The sequence below is a fragment of the Solanum verrucosum genome, unplaced genomic scaffold (genome assembly GCF_900185275.1).
Source record: "Solanum verrucosum unplaced genomic scaffold, falcon-dt-bn FXZP01000235.1, whole genome shotgun sequence".
Lineage (NCBI taxonomy): Eukaryota > Viridiplantae > Streptophyta > Magnoliopsida > Solanales > Solanaceae > Solanum > Solanum verrucosum.
In genome coordinates this window covers 981,560-997,742 of record NW_026019948.1, presented here as the reverse complement: position 1 = coordinate 997,742, position 16,183 = coordinate 981,560, and the positions used below count along the sequence as shown (strand labels likewise).

The 16,183-nt window shown below is 28.9% G+C and overlaps 2 protein-coding genes across 2 annotated transcripts in view; one reads left to right on the top strand and one right to left on the bottom strand.

The window, feature by feature from the left end:
- The window catches only part of LOC125811425 (WD40 repeat-containing protein HOS15-like), a 286,140-nt gene that overhangs the window by 79,317 nt on the left and 190,640 nt on the right, over positions 1 to 16,183 (bottom strand). The gene's annotated exons all lie outside the window — the stretch shown is intronic.
- On the top strand, positions 322 to 1,207 carry LOC125811903 (F-box protein GID2). Its single transcript, XM_049491452.1, has one exon. The coding sequence runs from the start codon at positions 377 to 379 to the stop codon at positions 1,010 to 1,012; it is 636 nt and encodes a 211-aa protein (XP_049347409.1). The 5' UTR covers positions 322 to 376; the 3' UTR covers positions 1,013 to 1,207.

Here is a 16,183-nt window from a genome sequence, read left to right as displayed (position 1 = left end):
TAATTTCAGTGGAGACTATAAGATGGATGACTCTGCTATAACCACTCTATTAAGGAAGTGGGAAAAGGCGAAGGAATGGACCTAAAAACTGTGCTTCTTAATGAGACAACGGGCTTTGTTTTTATAAAAAGACAAGGAACACACCACTAATCACATGGACAAACTTGTCATTTTCTCACGGCCCACCCAAAAACCCAATTCATTACTTTTCTTTTGTCCCCTTCGATAATCATTTCTACAACCTCCCATCCCATGTGCTTCCTTTTAATCCCACCATTAACATTTAACACACCCCTCCCACCCCCAACCTACCGCCCTAATCTACCGAATAAAAAGACTTCCTCTATCCTTTAATTTTCACAATTCAGATCTACCGATGAAGCGGCAATTCGACGCCGGAGAAACTGATTGGGCCGGCGCCGATGATGTGAAGAAGATGAAGAAGGAGGTGTTAGAGTTGGAGGAAGAGAGGAAGTTACCGATGAAGAGGCAATTTGAAGCTAACTTTGCAACCACCGTCTCCGGCGACTTGAAAAAGATGAAGCAGGTTATAGAGTCGCCGGAGGTGGATACGGAGGCGGTGTTGTTGAATGAGAATCTACTGTACGAAATACTGAAACACGTCGACGGGCGCACGTTAGCTACGGCGGCGTGCGTTAGCAAACAGTGGAACCAGTCGGCGTTAGATGAGCGGCTATGGGAGCTGATCTGCACAAAACACAACCCTAACCAACAGCAACAGCTCCGAGCCGTCGTCCTCGCTCTCGGCGGCTTCCGGCGTCTCTACTCACTCTACCTCTGGCCACTCTCCAAGCCATCGCCGTCTTCATCGGCGTCTTCTTCGACTCCTCCGGCTTCCGCCTGGCCTTGCCTTCCTCCGGCGCCTACTCGGCCGTTGAAATACGCCGCTGCAAACACCCGATGGGGAAAAGACGAAGTCAATCTCTCGCTATCGCTGCTATCAATTCGGTATTACGAGAAGATGAATTTCAAAGCTAATAAATCAACTTAATTGATATATTATATATTCAATTTCGTAATTTTAACATTATATTATCCTAGTTTTTCAGCTTAAGTTTTGGGTTTTTACTGTATTGAATCATTTATGCTTTTGATCTATATATCTGTTATGTAACATATGTAAGCTTTTAATTTTTTCCAATTAATGTAAATTGAGGACTGATTAATTCAAGTTGTGATTCTTATTCTAATTACTATGTTAATTTGCGTTAATCTTTGTTTTGGGGAAAACAGGATTAGTGTGAAATATGAGCTGAAACAAACAGATAAGAACAAAGAGTTGGCCACGCTTTCTGGCAGTATTAATGGCTTTTGGAAAAAGATAGGAAAATGACGAAAAAAGTGATGTGTGTTGGCTCTTGGGATGTATTAATAGGAATTTTATTAAATTATATATATGGATTAGGGTGAAATTGGAATTTAGGAATCATTTGGCATTTTGCTAGAATCAAGAAAGAAAAATATTTTTGGCCACAATGATATTTTATCTATATTATTTTATTTTTTAAAACAGTTTTATCCTTTTAATTTTAATATTTTTTTTAAAAAATGACAAAAAGATTAGTTTATTTAAAATTTAAAAAAAAATTATAATTTTTTTTAATTTTCATGCCATTTAGCACTTTCCAATCAAGAATATTTCACCTTGTTATCCTATTTGTGAGTCGGTGATTAAAGTTTATCCCTTTTATAAAGTTGGTGCATATTAACAAGTTTTATTGACATAATTTGTGAATAATTGAACCAACCCATACAAGTTTTGCTATCCCGACAAACTTGTGAACAATTTGTACAAAATAAGTATCTTTATTTTTTTTCCTTTTCTATGATATTCGATATTTATATTAAAACGTAATTATTTTGGACTTGTATCGCATAGAATCTCATTTGGAGAAGAAAAAAAAATTCATATGGAGAGCTCAAACCTACATTGGATCAAATGTCACTTTCCTACAAAATGATACTTGGTATGACATAAGATTTGTCAATTCGACAAAATTGATGGACATTTTATAAAGATATCTAAAAGTTGAGATTAATATAGTAAGGTTATGTCGATGGTAAATTTTTCACAAATTTCCTAAATAGAGATAAAAGTTAAACACTAGTGTCAAGTAATATTTTTTCTTCATCTCATTTTATGTGAAGCAGTTTAACTCGGCACGGAGTTTAAAAAAGGAAGATTTTTAAAACTAGTAATCTAAAATGAATGATAGAAAATTGTCTGGTTATATATTATTTCATTAAGGATAACATTGACATTTTAAAGTTACATTATTATTTAATATAGAAATGTGAGTCAATATATTTGACCGATAAAAAAGGATAAATTGAGACATAGGGAGTACTATTTGTGCAAAGCACCAAAGAAAAAGGAAAACTGATTTTCGGGCCTTTTGATTTGGATCACTTCATAAAATTAAGGAATGTTTCCTAGTTATTGCCTTGCTCATATAAAATCTCCAAATAAATCTGTATTTACATATTTGAACAACTAAATTATTGAAATGTAGGCATTTGGTCATGCGATATCATATCACGATATGGAATCATGAGATGGAATCAACGTTTGGACATGCGATTTTACGCTGATTCCATCTCGTGATTCCATATCATGAGATGTGATTTCATATTCACCAAAAACCATGATATGGGAATTCCATATCATAATTTGAGATATTTTTAATATAAAAATTGATCCACAAGTTTATATTTTGTTAAAACAACCTCATATTTATATCTACTAATCAATTATTTCATATGTAAATAAAATTTATAATCACATCATTATTTTTTAAAATTTATTATAATCACCGACATGAAATTTATTATTTTCACCAACATATAGTAACTTTAACTCACACTCATACAAATAATTTTTAGCTCCATACAAAGGAATGCACTATCATTTGCAAGATTACAGAAGAAGTGAAAGAGAGCCTCAAAATGCCAAAGAACTATTTAATTATAGGCATTCATCTCTGCGCAATGTGATTGAACGGACTTTTGGAGCTTGAAAAAATAGATTTAAAATACTGAAACAAGGCATGAACCATTATGATTTTGATACACAAGTGAAAATTGTCATAGCTTGTGCAGTGTTACATCATTATTTGCGACTATACCAAAGGACTGATGAAATATTTATGGTCTATAAGCATGGAAATATAATTGCGGATGATATTGACCAATAAATGGATCAAAGTAACAATGTTGGTTCGTCTTCTCGGTCACATGATTGAGAAATGCAAGTTCAACGTGAGGAAATTGTTCGTACTGTGTGGGAGGATTATATTAAAGACTAGTACACTACAATTTATGTTCATTTTTTTTATTGAATTAAGGTTTGATGAATTAAAGTTGGATGAAACAATTACTTAATTGGAGAACAAATAGATTTGTAATAATTTATTATGCGATTTTATAATTTTTTGTTTATTTGGTGAGATTAAATAAACAATTAGGGCTATTTTAATCATTTTACAACTTATGAGATTCTAATGTTTATGAGAAAATATACCACACAAAAATTTCATATCGCATGTCTAAACAAAACTTCAATTTTATCTCATAATTCCATATTATGATATCATATCATGATTCAATATCATGATATCATATCACATGGCAAAACGGGCCCTTAGACTTCAACTACAAATACTCTGTTTCTCTGAGCCTACAAAAGTCAGCAAGGCCCAATCAATATTTCTTGGGCATCTTTCGGTTGTCTTTGATTGGTTCAAGCAGCCTTCTTCAGTTTTGTGCCACGTTTAATCATTAATACACTCTGTCTCATAAATTGTAAGGTAGTTTAACTCGGCATGAAATCTAAGAAAGAAATAAAGACTTTTAAAAGTTTTGATATAACTTGAATGATATAAATTTGTCTTGCTATAAATCATTTCATTAAGGATAAAATAGATATTTTAAAGTAAAATTGTTACTTAATATAAAAATGTGTCATTTTCTTTGGAACTGACTAAAAAGGAAAGTAAGTCATATAAATTGGGACATAGGGAGTAACATTTTGGGTAGGGAACAAGGGACAAGTACCCTTTAGACTATGACCGAAATCTCAAAGACACACACTAACTAAACTAAGGTCTTATTACCTATGAACCTTTTTTTTTTGTAATTTTATACACCTTTTTGGCTTACGTGGCATCCAAATATCTCCCACATGCCTCAACTATGTGGAGTCACAGAGCGTGCCACGTAAGCCAAAAGGTGTATAAAATTATTTTAAAAAATGAGTTCGGAGAGGTAATAGGACCTTAGTGTAGTAAGATATGTCTCTTGAATGTCGATCATAGTTTAGGGTCTAGTTGCGCCGGTAGAAAAACCATCTTGGAATAATTTTTTCTTTTTTCTTTTAATCAAACGTACAAGTTATAAATTGCAGAATTTTGAGTTATATATTATGGACCTTCAAAGAGAATGTGAACTATTTTAAAAATAAATATAATTATTTGATCAAAAAATATTGAATTATGCCGAATAGATGATCAATATTTGGTCTATTCATTTTTATTTATCATATTTTTTGCTTTTACTTATCTGCTATTATATTTCGAAAATTAAAACGTGAACGGAGGGAGTAATGTTTACTTGCCCCTGCTCAAAACATGTCGGAAAACAAGGGGTATAAAATTCAAGCATTTGACCATTCCTAGAATTCATTTAGAGGTTGGGAAATCAAACTTTGTTTTTGATTGATCACGTGTGTAAATTGAACAATAACCACTTCACTTTTTGACTCAATTGAAAAATCCTTAATCTTTGACTTTTTCAAATGGCAAGTCATTTATTTTGAAAACTATTTTAGCTTAATTGGTGTAAATCGTTAAAATAGGTTATTTCAAAAGGTTTCCACAACTCTTTTTTGATACGTGTATTCGTGATTGAAAGTTTGATATTGCATAAAAATAATTGCCTAAAAATCTACAATATGAAAAATAATTACTTGAGCCAATAGAGAAATTGATAACAGAGAGAGTAAATGGAAAGGAAAGTTTTTTGTTTCCCTTTTGTATGTTTAGCTCCCATAAATAGGAAAATTGTTTACGTTTCCATCCATCATAAGATCGTAAGAAATTAATGTAATGAACCATTACTCTTATTTTAATGAATTTGTCATAATGCAAAGTAACTTAGTTTGTTTGAATAATGCATATATTTTCTTATGAAGTTAAGAAACTGTCACTTAAATAAATGTGAATCATTTATGAAGAAGAAGTAACTCTCTCATTCTACATCTGTATATACACATTACGATTTAAGAATGTTTACATAGATTAGTTATGAAGAATTACAAGATGTTATTTATTTTTTGTATTAAAAAAAAATATATATATTCACAGGATTAAAATTTAGACGAATTAAATGAGTTGCATTAATAAATTAAAAAAATATTACTTTAGCCGAGATGACATGGGTCAAAATGGCTAACAAATGGGTTATAACTCAACCTACAAACTCTTATGAATAAGTCTTTTTTTTCTTATATTTTTTTTAATTACGAAATTAAATAAAACTCATTTCCTTTTATTATGGCTAAATCATATAAAATAAAAATATTTTGATAAATTTTTTCATGTGTTATTATGAGAGATATATTTAGCTGAAATCACAAAATTTAGATGAACTGTATTAGGCCAATCAAAATGTCATTATAATGTAATAAAAATAGATTTTAGCAGTAATAAATATGTACATTAACGAAGAGTGTTAAAGTCTCTACCCGTATTAGTTAGTTGACATTTACAAAGAGGGTAAATTACCCATAAAAATATATTTAATGATAATTAAACTATTATCATTAATTAATTATCATTTAAAATTATTTTTGATATAGTGTATACTGAATGGTCATTAAACCTCCCAAGTTTAGACTAATACTTTTCGACGAACCATGTCTTTTATGGCAAATTTTGCCATACCAACAAAAAATAAAGAGATACAATAAAATGCCAACATACATTAATATTTAATAGTAATTTATGTATCTAATTTCTTAAGGAGGATCTAATGGGCAGGTCAACAAGAGTTTACAATATAAATTGCCCCCAAAATTAAAACGAAAGACCATATTGCATGTTAGTGGCTGACGTAGGCTATTACGTACGCAGGCAAAAATATTAAAAAAAGAGAAAAAATATGTCCACATTTATTTAAATTATTTTTTCTAAATGAGAATTCAACGTTAGTTTCTCCGTCCAACAATAGTTGTTCTCTTTGTAATTTATTTATATAGAAATGAATAAATAATAGGGGTAATATAAGTATATTACCTTTGAATATATTAAATTTAATTCTTTAAAAAATGTATTAGATATTGAATAATATTTTATGCCGGGTAAAATATACACAAACAGATAAATTATCTCTTGATTTTTCAAAGAGAACAAGTATTGTTGAACAACTACATTTAGTACAGTGGACAAGTAAAAATGAATGGAAGGGAGTAATTAATTAACAATTCTTGACTAATTAGAACCAAAGTTGGACCAAAGAGTGGGAGAGTCCAATAGTTAAATTTCCCAGAAGTTACTTCATCAAAGAATTTAATATTTTCTTCATGAAACGCCTTTTATTAATAACATGAACGTACTACTATAAATATAGAGCAAGGATGCACCATATTTTCACACACAACTACAAAAATATTATAAGAACTAGGTACAATAATATCAGATTATTATCTCCAAATTTGAGCAAATTTTCATAAAAAATGGCAAGAGGTCTCAATATTTTTGCAGTGCTGATCGCGGTCAATGTCTTATTAAGCTCTTCACTTTTCCTTAACAGCGAAGCTCGTCCTCTCAACGTTGTTAATGTTGATGGATTATATTTCGAAGCAATCAAGACAGGAGGACCGAGTTCGAGGGGAGAAGGACACAAATATAGAGATGCTTCAACTCTTGGAGGAGTCAAAAATTCTGGACCTAGCCCTGGCATGAACCATTAGTTAATTATTATTATTGGTTAATCTAAGCTAGTATTATTATTACTAGTTTGCTGATTATTGATTTAATTACTTAATTCATTACTTGTAACAATTTTTATTTCTTCATTTTTTTCGGTTTTGAGTATTATAAGTTGTAATGCATTGTAAGAGAGTTTGTAAAATTCTTTCGTTTAATTGATTATGGATTTACAGGAATAAAGTACTGGCCTCTATAGATGCAACTAATAATTCACACGATATCAATTCTATTGAAAATTTGAAACTCATATGTTATCGTGAAAGTGGATGTTGACAGATACAATATAATTAAGCAAATATATGAAGAGTTTTTACGTTAAAGTTTTGACAAATGTTAGATTTTTAAATTCAAAAGTGCAATGAATTTAACGATAAATTTTTTAAAAGTGAACCCAATGCATGCATCACGTTTAAAATTAATCTGCCTTTATTTCCAGTTATCAAAGCAATGATATTGGAGAAGGGTGCATAAATTTCCTAAGTAGTGACCCAATGGAGAGAATATTGATGCATTGTTTGTCTCGTTATATAATTTTGGACAATATCGTACTGCATTTGACTATTGCTGAATTCGATGGACTACTATGAAAATGTGAAATTAAAATTATCTGTTACTATGAATTTTAAGCCGGCATGCAATATTCATCACGTGATTAAAATTGAATTGTTTTACTTTCACTTTTTTTGACTCACTTTGAATTCTACATTTAGCAAGATTATTCTGCATGCATCAACTGGCTGCCCAGCCAAACAGAGAGACCATACCAAAGAAATATCATTCTTAATTTTGACACATATATTATTAATTAAACTTTACTAATTTAAGAGCTAATTATTTAGATACGCTTTAGTTTGTAATATTACGAATTTTACCTGATTTTGGTGCGTCCAGATACGTTCAGATACATATATCTCAAGATACATGGAGTCAAAATTATGTATAATTTATTCTAGATACACGATATGCAAGTGGAGTCACATGTATATGAAGTACATAACAAATTTCGCTCGTCTTTCTCCCTATTTTAGTCTAGTAGCAAAAATGCATGCATATAGATATATCTTGCTCAATATATGTAGAAATTCTTAATTAGTGGTCAAACACGTAATATTAAATTTCATTGAGAAAACTTAATACCAATTTATCCAGAGGATTCAGTGGGCAGGTCAACAAGAGTTAACAGTATAAAATATTCTACTCCTGTGTTTTTTTATAAAACAAAGTTGAATATTTATTTATAAGAGAAGTAATAAATAAAGAAATTAATGGACATTGCTACTAGTTCACTTTGCATTTTTAGGGGTACCACCAAACCATATTACATAGTGGCTGCATATATATATTAATGCTTTACGTAAGCTAGTATTAGTATGCCAGCAAATTAAACCAGAAAAAGTGAAACTATTTTTTTTTTAAAAATGTTTAAAGGTTAAAGAAAAGTAATGACCTTTTGCATTGGTCTGCGAATTTAGGATTTTTATTAAGAGGTGTTAATTATTATAATAAAAATTATAACAAGGATATTGTAGGGCTTGAACACATGACCTCATGAATTTCTTGCAACCTCTTGACCAATAGACTATCTTCAACTTGTTTCAAGAAATGTCAATTGTACTTGTGTATATATATATATTTTTTAAAACAAAATTTGACATGTATATACAATATAATTTTTCGATAAAAGAGTTTCGCTTGACACCCGTTACCAAGGGTGACTCCGGCCTGTTTGCATCAATTTCTAAATGCAAGTAGAACGTTAGGTAGCTACGTCTCATCTCATAACTAATATAACCGATTTTGTTAATCAAAGTTAAAATATGTATATCACTTAACCATGGTAATTAAGATATATAAATCATACGTACATTGATTTAGGCGGGGTAAATACTCGATGCAAGTAAGTTTTTTAACTATTTTGGACTAGAAATTAACAACCCACATATGACTAATAAGAACCAAATTGGGACTGGAAAAAGGGCAAAAATTCCAATAGTCAGCTTCACAGAAATTGCTTCAAACACCATCCCATTCAAAAAAATTCAGACTCAATTACATGGCACTTTCTTAATTCCTAGAAGGCTAGCTATTATTATCTATAGGAAATTTTACGGAAAATACTGAATCACGAATATTAGGGAATTGTTCAAAGCTTGAGGCTTGTATTCCCCATCAGAATTCAATAAGCTCTTCTAGTTTAAAACTAGAAGCCAAAAATTATCAAAAATTAAATCAAAATGAGTTTTTTTTCTATGTTATCTCATAAAAAGAAGAATTTTTATGTGTTCTTTGTTTCTTTCTCATCATCCAACAAAGGAACTTGAATGTATATTTGTATTAAAAAAACTCTCATTAGAATGGTCAACACCAACTATCATATTAATGGCAAATAAAGAGGATTAAAGTTCAATCAAGAAGCAAAATAATATGTTACTCCCTCTGTTTTTACCATTGTACATTTATTTAATGTTCTCTTGAGGTCAAATTTTTAATAAATAATAAATATACTTGTTGAAAGTCTAAATCAAACACTAATTCTTATGAAATTTTGCAAAGTGAAATAAAAAAAATTTATTTTCATATTCTCTTATACTCGGTAAAGACTATATTTCCAATGAAATACATTATAATTTATATGCATTGGATGACTATTTCAAATTTTTGAGCTTGAAATTGGAGCCAACATTTCAATATGAATTAATCCAAAATCTGAAAATTTAAATTTTTTACCTTAATTTCCCTATATATTTTAAAGGAATGTTTTATTAACTTTCCTTGATAAAATTTGTTGAGAATCAAGACAATTTTCTATTTTTCTTCTCTATCTTTTATTGTTTGTTTGTTTGTTAAAATTTCTTTTTGAAGATGAGATTTTATAGAGTACAATGGTGAAAATAATCAATTAATATGAAATAATAGTGAATATGAATTAATTTATTTTTCCATTCATTTTTACTTGTCATTATTTGGACTTAACACCACTAATAAAAAAATAATGATTGACATAACTATTAACCATAATATCCTTATTAATTGATGTCTTGAAAATTAATTGGAAAATAAATAATTAATGTTAAGGACAAAATATAGAAAATTGAATGACTTTCTCTGAAAAAATTACTATTAGTTGATTGACTATTTGAAATATTAACTCTATAAATACCTCACTGTATTCACTGATTTGGAGTGCAGATTTGAGTGGAAGTTTTGGGAAGAAAACAGTGTTTTCATAGATCAAACCCACGAAGGTTTGAACCTGAATTATTCTACTTTCATTTTGGGTGGTGGAGAAGTTTAATTTATTGCTCTTAGTTTCGATCCGCTTCCATAAAAAAAAAGGTAAACCTTAGTTTTTTTCTCTATTGTTTAAGCTTTATATGCGTCTAGATTCTTATATTTGAAGTTTATACGTTTTTTTAGTTTTTGTCAAATCTCGCTGTTTATACTAAAAATTTCTTGATTTTGGGCTAGTCTATGCTTTAAAATTAGCCATCAGTTTAATCATTATGATTCATAAGATCAACACTATTTTAGTGTAAATCGGCTCCAATACATGACTATACCAAATCTTACGCTAAAAAAAATTCTTTTTTTTTACTAACTCCATCACATTATACCAAATTTTGCACGAAAAAAGAATATTCTCTTTATATTTTTCCTTTTCTTTAATATTATATTTTTTTATTTCATTTATTTTCTTTTTTCATAAAACAAAAAAAAAATCTATTTTCACATATTCACCCTATAATATTTTATATTCTTTTCTTATATAGTCATTCAATACAAATTATTATGTACCATAATTTTTTAAATAATATACATTGCTAGCTAATATTATAAATTATATGTAATAATGAATAATATAAATAAAAGTGAAATGATCGAAATATGGCAACTTTAAGATCTAAAAATTAATATCATAAAACTGATTTGAGTGTAGTAGGAATTTACAGATAAATGGGTCAAAGATCCAAAAATTTGAATCTCCAATTAGGGTACTTCAAAACCTCCTCTTTAGATTTTTTCTTGATTATTGTTAGTTATTTTCATTGTCAGAATTTCAAATTTTACAAATAAAGCACCTAAGATATATTATCATAAAATTTCGTCGGTAGAATCTGATTATGATTATTTTTTATTAAAAACATAAGTTGAAGAATTGACTCTACTTCTACTAATAATTCATGTCAGGGCTAAGTCCAAAATTCTCGATTCCTTCAAGAGTTAAAGCATCTATTGATTTGTCTGCTTCCTTTCGAATTTGATCCTGTTGTTTTTATTGCCTCAACATATAAGTCTTTCGAAAATTTAACATTCATGACTTTTTTCCTGATTTGATTCTTAGAAAAATTAAGAAAACAAGCTTCACTAATATTAAATAAAAATAACAAGCTCAAAAAGAAATAAATTGTGATGAAAATTGCGAAAAAATTGAGACCTCTTGCCATTTAGATGATCATCAGAAATGGCCAGAGGTCTCAAATTATTCACAATTTTCATTGTAATTTATTTCTTTTCGTGCTCGTTATTTTTATTTTATATCAGTGAAACTCGTTTTCTTAATTTTCTTGAGAATCAAATCATGAAAAATGTCATCAACGTTGAATTTCTAGAAGACTTATATGTTGAGGAAAAAAAACACAAGACCAAATTTGAAGGAAAGCGGACACAAATCAAAGGACGGTTTGACTCTCGGAGGAATCAAGGATTTTGACATATCCCTAGCATGAATCATTAGTAGAAATAATTTTCCTTGGTCATTTTTCGGCTCACACCTTTAATAAAAGTAATCATAATCATTATCAACAAATAAAATTTCATGATGATATATCTTGGTGTTTAATTATTAAAATTTAATACTCTATTTTATAGTAGTAACTATCTTTCAATTATAAGAGCTAAAAATTGGTTATTTGTGAAATTTATTCGAAACGATTTAATTTGTTCTTCATTTATGACTTTTTCTCAATTAAATAGTAGTACACTAAAATTATTTATGTTCTTTCATTTATTTTATGTTTGATGTAAACATTAAAATATTTTTGCTTTTGAGTTTTCTTGAATAAAGCATTTCTAGTTCTTACATCACATAATATATATATTGATTTAGTTGGTGTAAATAGTCGATACGAGTAAGTTCTTAACCATTTCAAAATTTAGAGTTTGAAATTGTAGCTGAACTTTCAATATGAATTGATCCAAATTTGAAAATTCAATATTTTTCACCTCAATTTCCCTATATATTTTATATAAAAAAAATGTTTTATTCTCCTCCTTGATAAAATTTGTTTAAGCTTCAATTTTCAAGACAATTATTTATTTATTTTTTCTCTATCTTTTATTGTAACTTTCTTTGTTTGAGATTTCTTTTTTAAAATCCAATCTTGTCGAGTACAATGCTGGGTGTAATTTAATAATATAAGCAATTACAATAAACAAAATATAATTAATTATTTTCTCCGTTCATTTTACTTGTTATATCCTTTAAGAAACAGTAATTAATATGACTTATTTTATCGCAATATCCATATTAATTGATATGTTGGAAAATAATATGGAGAATAAATAATTAATGATAAGGGCAAAACATGAAAAAATATTATTATTTTGATAAGTTAAGAGTGACAAGTAAAAGTGAAAATCTATTTTTCAAATAGTGAACAAGTAAAAATGAATGGATAAGTACTTAGTTTTTATTTATTGCTAAAATACACACTCTCAAGATTAACAACTCTCATGGTTAAAATAGGAATAATAGTGTCATTTGCATTAATTTTGAGAAATGACAAATATTAAAGAACATTTATTTTTTAGTAAGGACGACATGTAAATGAAAACGGAGGGAGTAATTTTTTTCATATACAAAGAAATAAACGGATGTGAAAGAAATTATATATGGCTATCTTTAATGGAGTATTATGTATAATCTATATTTTATGGGAAAAATTGATACTTTCTTTGTCGCAATTTATGTGGTGTTTTTCGTTTTTTGAGTCAAACAGTTCAAGTTTGACCAGAAATGTGCGCATCAAATTTATATAGTTGTAAACTACGTAAAAAGTATTATAAGTCACATTAATTGATAATTCAAAATGTTTAAAAGATCTATGAAAAACTTTTGGTCAAAGATAAATTTGTTTGAATCTCGAAATCCGAAAAGTGTCATATAAAATGGGACGGAGGGAGTAGCATTGATGAAAGGAAATAAATATGACTATTTTTAATAATTTACAAAAAAATAAGTAACTATAATTGACAATTTAAAATATATAAAAGATAAAAAAAAAAAATTACTATCAAAGATAGAAATGTTTAAATCTCGAAATTTAAAAAATGTTACTCCATCCGTCCTCTTTTAATTATCATGTTGCATTTTTCGAAAGTCAATTTGACTAGCTTTCAAAGTTAAATTAGATTACATTAGTTCAATATTTTAAACAAAAATAATAAATATTCAAAAACTATATGTAAAATACTCTAAATTGCATTTTCTTGCATATCAATATGATTAAAATATATATTTAAAATATTAATCAAAGTTCTTATTATTTGACCTATAAAAAAACCATGACAATTAAAAATGGACGAAAAAAATACATTACATCTATCTAGAGAATGAGTCTAGACCTATTCATATCATGGTAAAATATGGTACTTCCCTTGTGAAATATGGCACTTCCCTTATGAAATACACTATGTTTTTTCTAGCATCATCTACTATAAATAGCAGGCAAAATAGCACTACATTTTCATGCAACATTCAAGCAAATCTATATTATATTATAAAGTCATTTACATTTCTCTCTTCTAAATGGCTAGGGGTCTCAATTTTTTTGCAATTTTCATCACAATTTATTTCTTTTTGAACTCGTTATTTTTATTTAATATTAGTGAAGCTCGTGCTCTTAATTTCTCTAGAAATCAAGTCATGAAAAGTGTCATCGACGTCAAATTTATGAAAGAATTATATGTTGGGGGAATAAAAACGACAGGACCAAGTCCGAAGGGAGGTGGACATCACAAACCAATTCATGCTTTGATTCATGGAGGAATCAAGAATTCTAGACCTAGCACTGGCATGAATCATTAGTAGAAATAGTGTTCCCTGGTTATTTTTCAATTTACGTCTTTGATAAAAAAAATACTTATCAGATTCTATGTTTTATTAGGAAAATATATTTTAGACTGGTTTTAAGAGTCGCCACTTAATTTTTAAGAAAAATCAAGAAAACTGATCTTCAATAGATTAAAACAGGAAATCAATTGAAAATACTTAAAGAGGGTTCAGGGTTCCTATTAATATTCTAGGAAGGTTTTTAAAGCACCTAGAATATCCGCTAATGCGGTTATCCGACAACTAATTTATTTGGCTAAAGTAGTTTACTTTAACTTGATTGAACAAATTTTGTAGTTAGGACCATTTTAAGGGAGAAACAGAAAAGTGTCGCAATATTATTTAAATGAAGTATTTTGTAAACTTACTTACTTATTTATTTATTTATTTATTTTAAAGTCGAGTGAGAAATGACTAATTTAGTTAGGTGATTAATTCAAAATGGGTGTCTTTTGGGGATTTGAAATTTTCGACCCTAAGATTAACTATAAATACTAACAAGCAAAACAAACACAGTGAAGTAAAGAGGGAAAGAGGGTGGGACCCAAATCTGGTTTCTGTCCGCCTGGACCAGTATTTGGGCTCATTTTTTGTTTTGGGCCTTCGGCCCATTTGAATCACCTGTACCTGTCCTAAACTAATCATAAAAAGAAATATATTTTATCTTTGGGCCTTAGGCCCATTCTTCACCTGTCCTAAACTTCTAATAGAGTATTAATAATTAAAAGACAAGGGCTTGAGCCCTAAATAACAAAATACAAATTTAAATAATGAGGAGTGGGCCTTTGGCCCAATCTTTCAACTCTTGATTTCTTGCGCGTCTTTTCAACTGCGGAGCCTGTTCGTCGATTTTAGTGGCTGGCTGACTCGATAAAGAAAGATTTGAGCCATTACGGCTCTCCCGAAATGCAAGGGGAAATAGGAGTTCATGGCGAACTCGGGTGGATTTCACATAAGAAAAGAAAACACATAAAATAAATTAGCACCTACTTATAATAAGATTGACAAAGTGTTTTGCATTAACTAATATTTGAACTCAAACTTAAACAAATTACAGCAAAACATCGAATCTAGTGATTCCGTAGACGCAATCCTATCACATTACTCAACTAAAATGAAGGACGTTCTATCCTCATAATTAATAAACTTAAAAATTTCTTTTAGAAGCATGAGATAAGAGATAAGAGTAAAATATTTGGGAGGGGGGCGGTAGCTATAACATCAGTGATTAAGCGACCAAAATTCTAAGGGGAAATTATTTTAATTATGCATCTACGCCTAGATGCAACATCTATGATAAACATACTTGTCACATAACTAAAATGATCCACACATTTCAGAAAAAATAAAAATAAAAATAAATAAATAAAATACTGCAATTCTTATATTAATTCATAATGATTTGATTTATGTTATTTATGTTTCCCATTCCTGACTACATTAATTACTTACATATTCTCCTTTAATTTCCTTTCTTTACGTTCTTTTAAGAAAATAAAAAATATTGTTTCACTTATACAAATTATATAAAGGATTAATTACTTGGGTGGATCCTTTTAAAAAATTATTACTTAATTTAAATATACTCTCTAATTATTACCATTTATAGCAATATATAACAAAACTATGTATTTTATTAAATTTATGTTTTCTCTCTTGCCTCTTTACATTGAATCAGATTGTGATGCAATTCACGTTATGCGTGATTCTCATGGATACACAGATGAAGATGCAGTTGCAACTTCTCTCAAAACTAGTAAATAGTACTCTATTTAATTTCTCTGCTCTCACTTTTCTGTAAACTCAATAGTGTCTTTCCTGTTACTGAATCTATATCTGAAATGAACCTATTTATTAGTGATAAAGCTTGTACTTGTAAGATTCATCATTGACATAAAGTTCAATTTTGCTATATAAAAACAAGCATTCTACTTAATCCAATTGCAATGTTCTGGACATTAAATCTATGTATTAAAAATGTATTATGCATATATTATATTGTATTATAAGTATATTATAAATTACTTGGGTTGTGATCACTAAAAAGAGAGTGAAATTTGCAAGC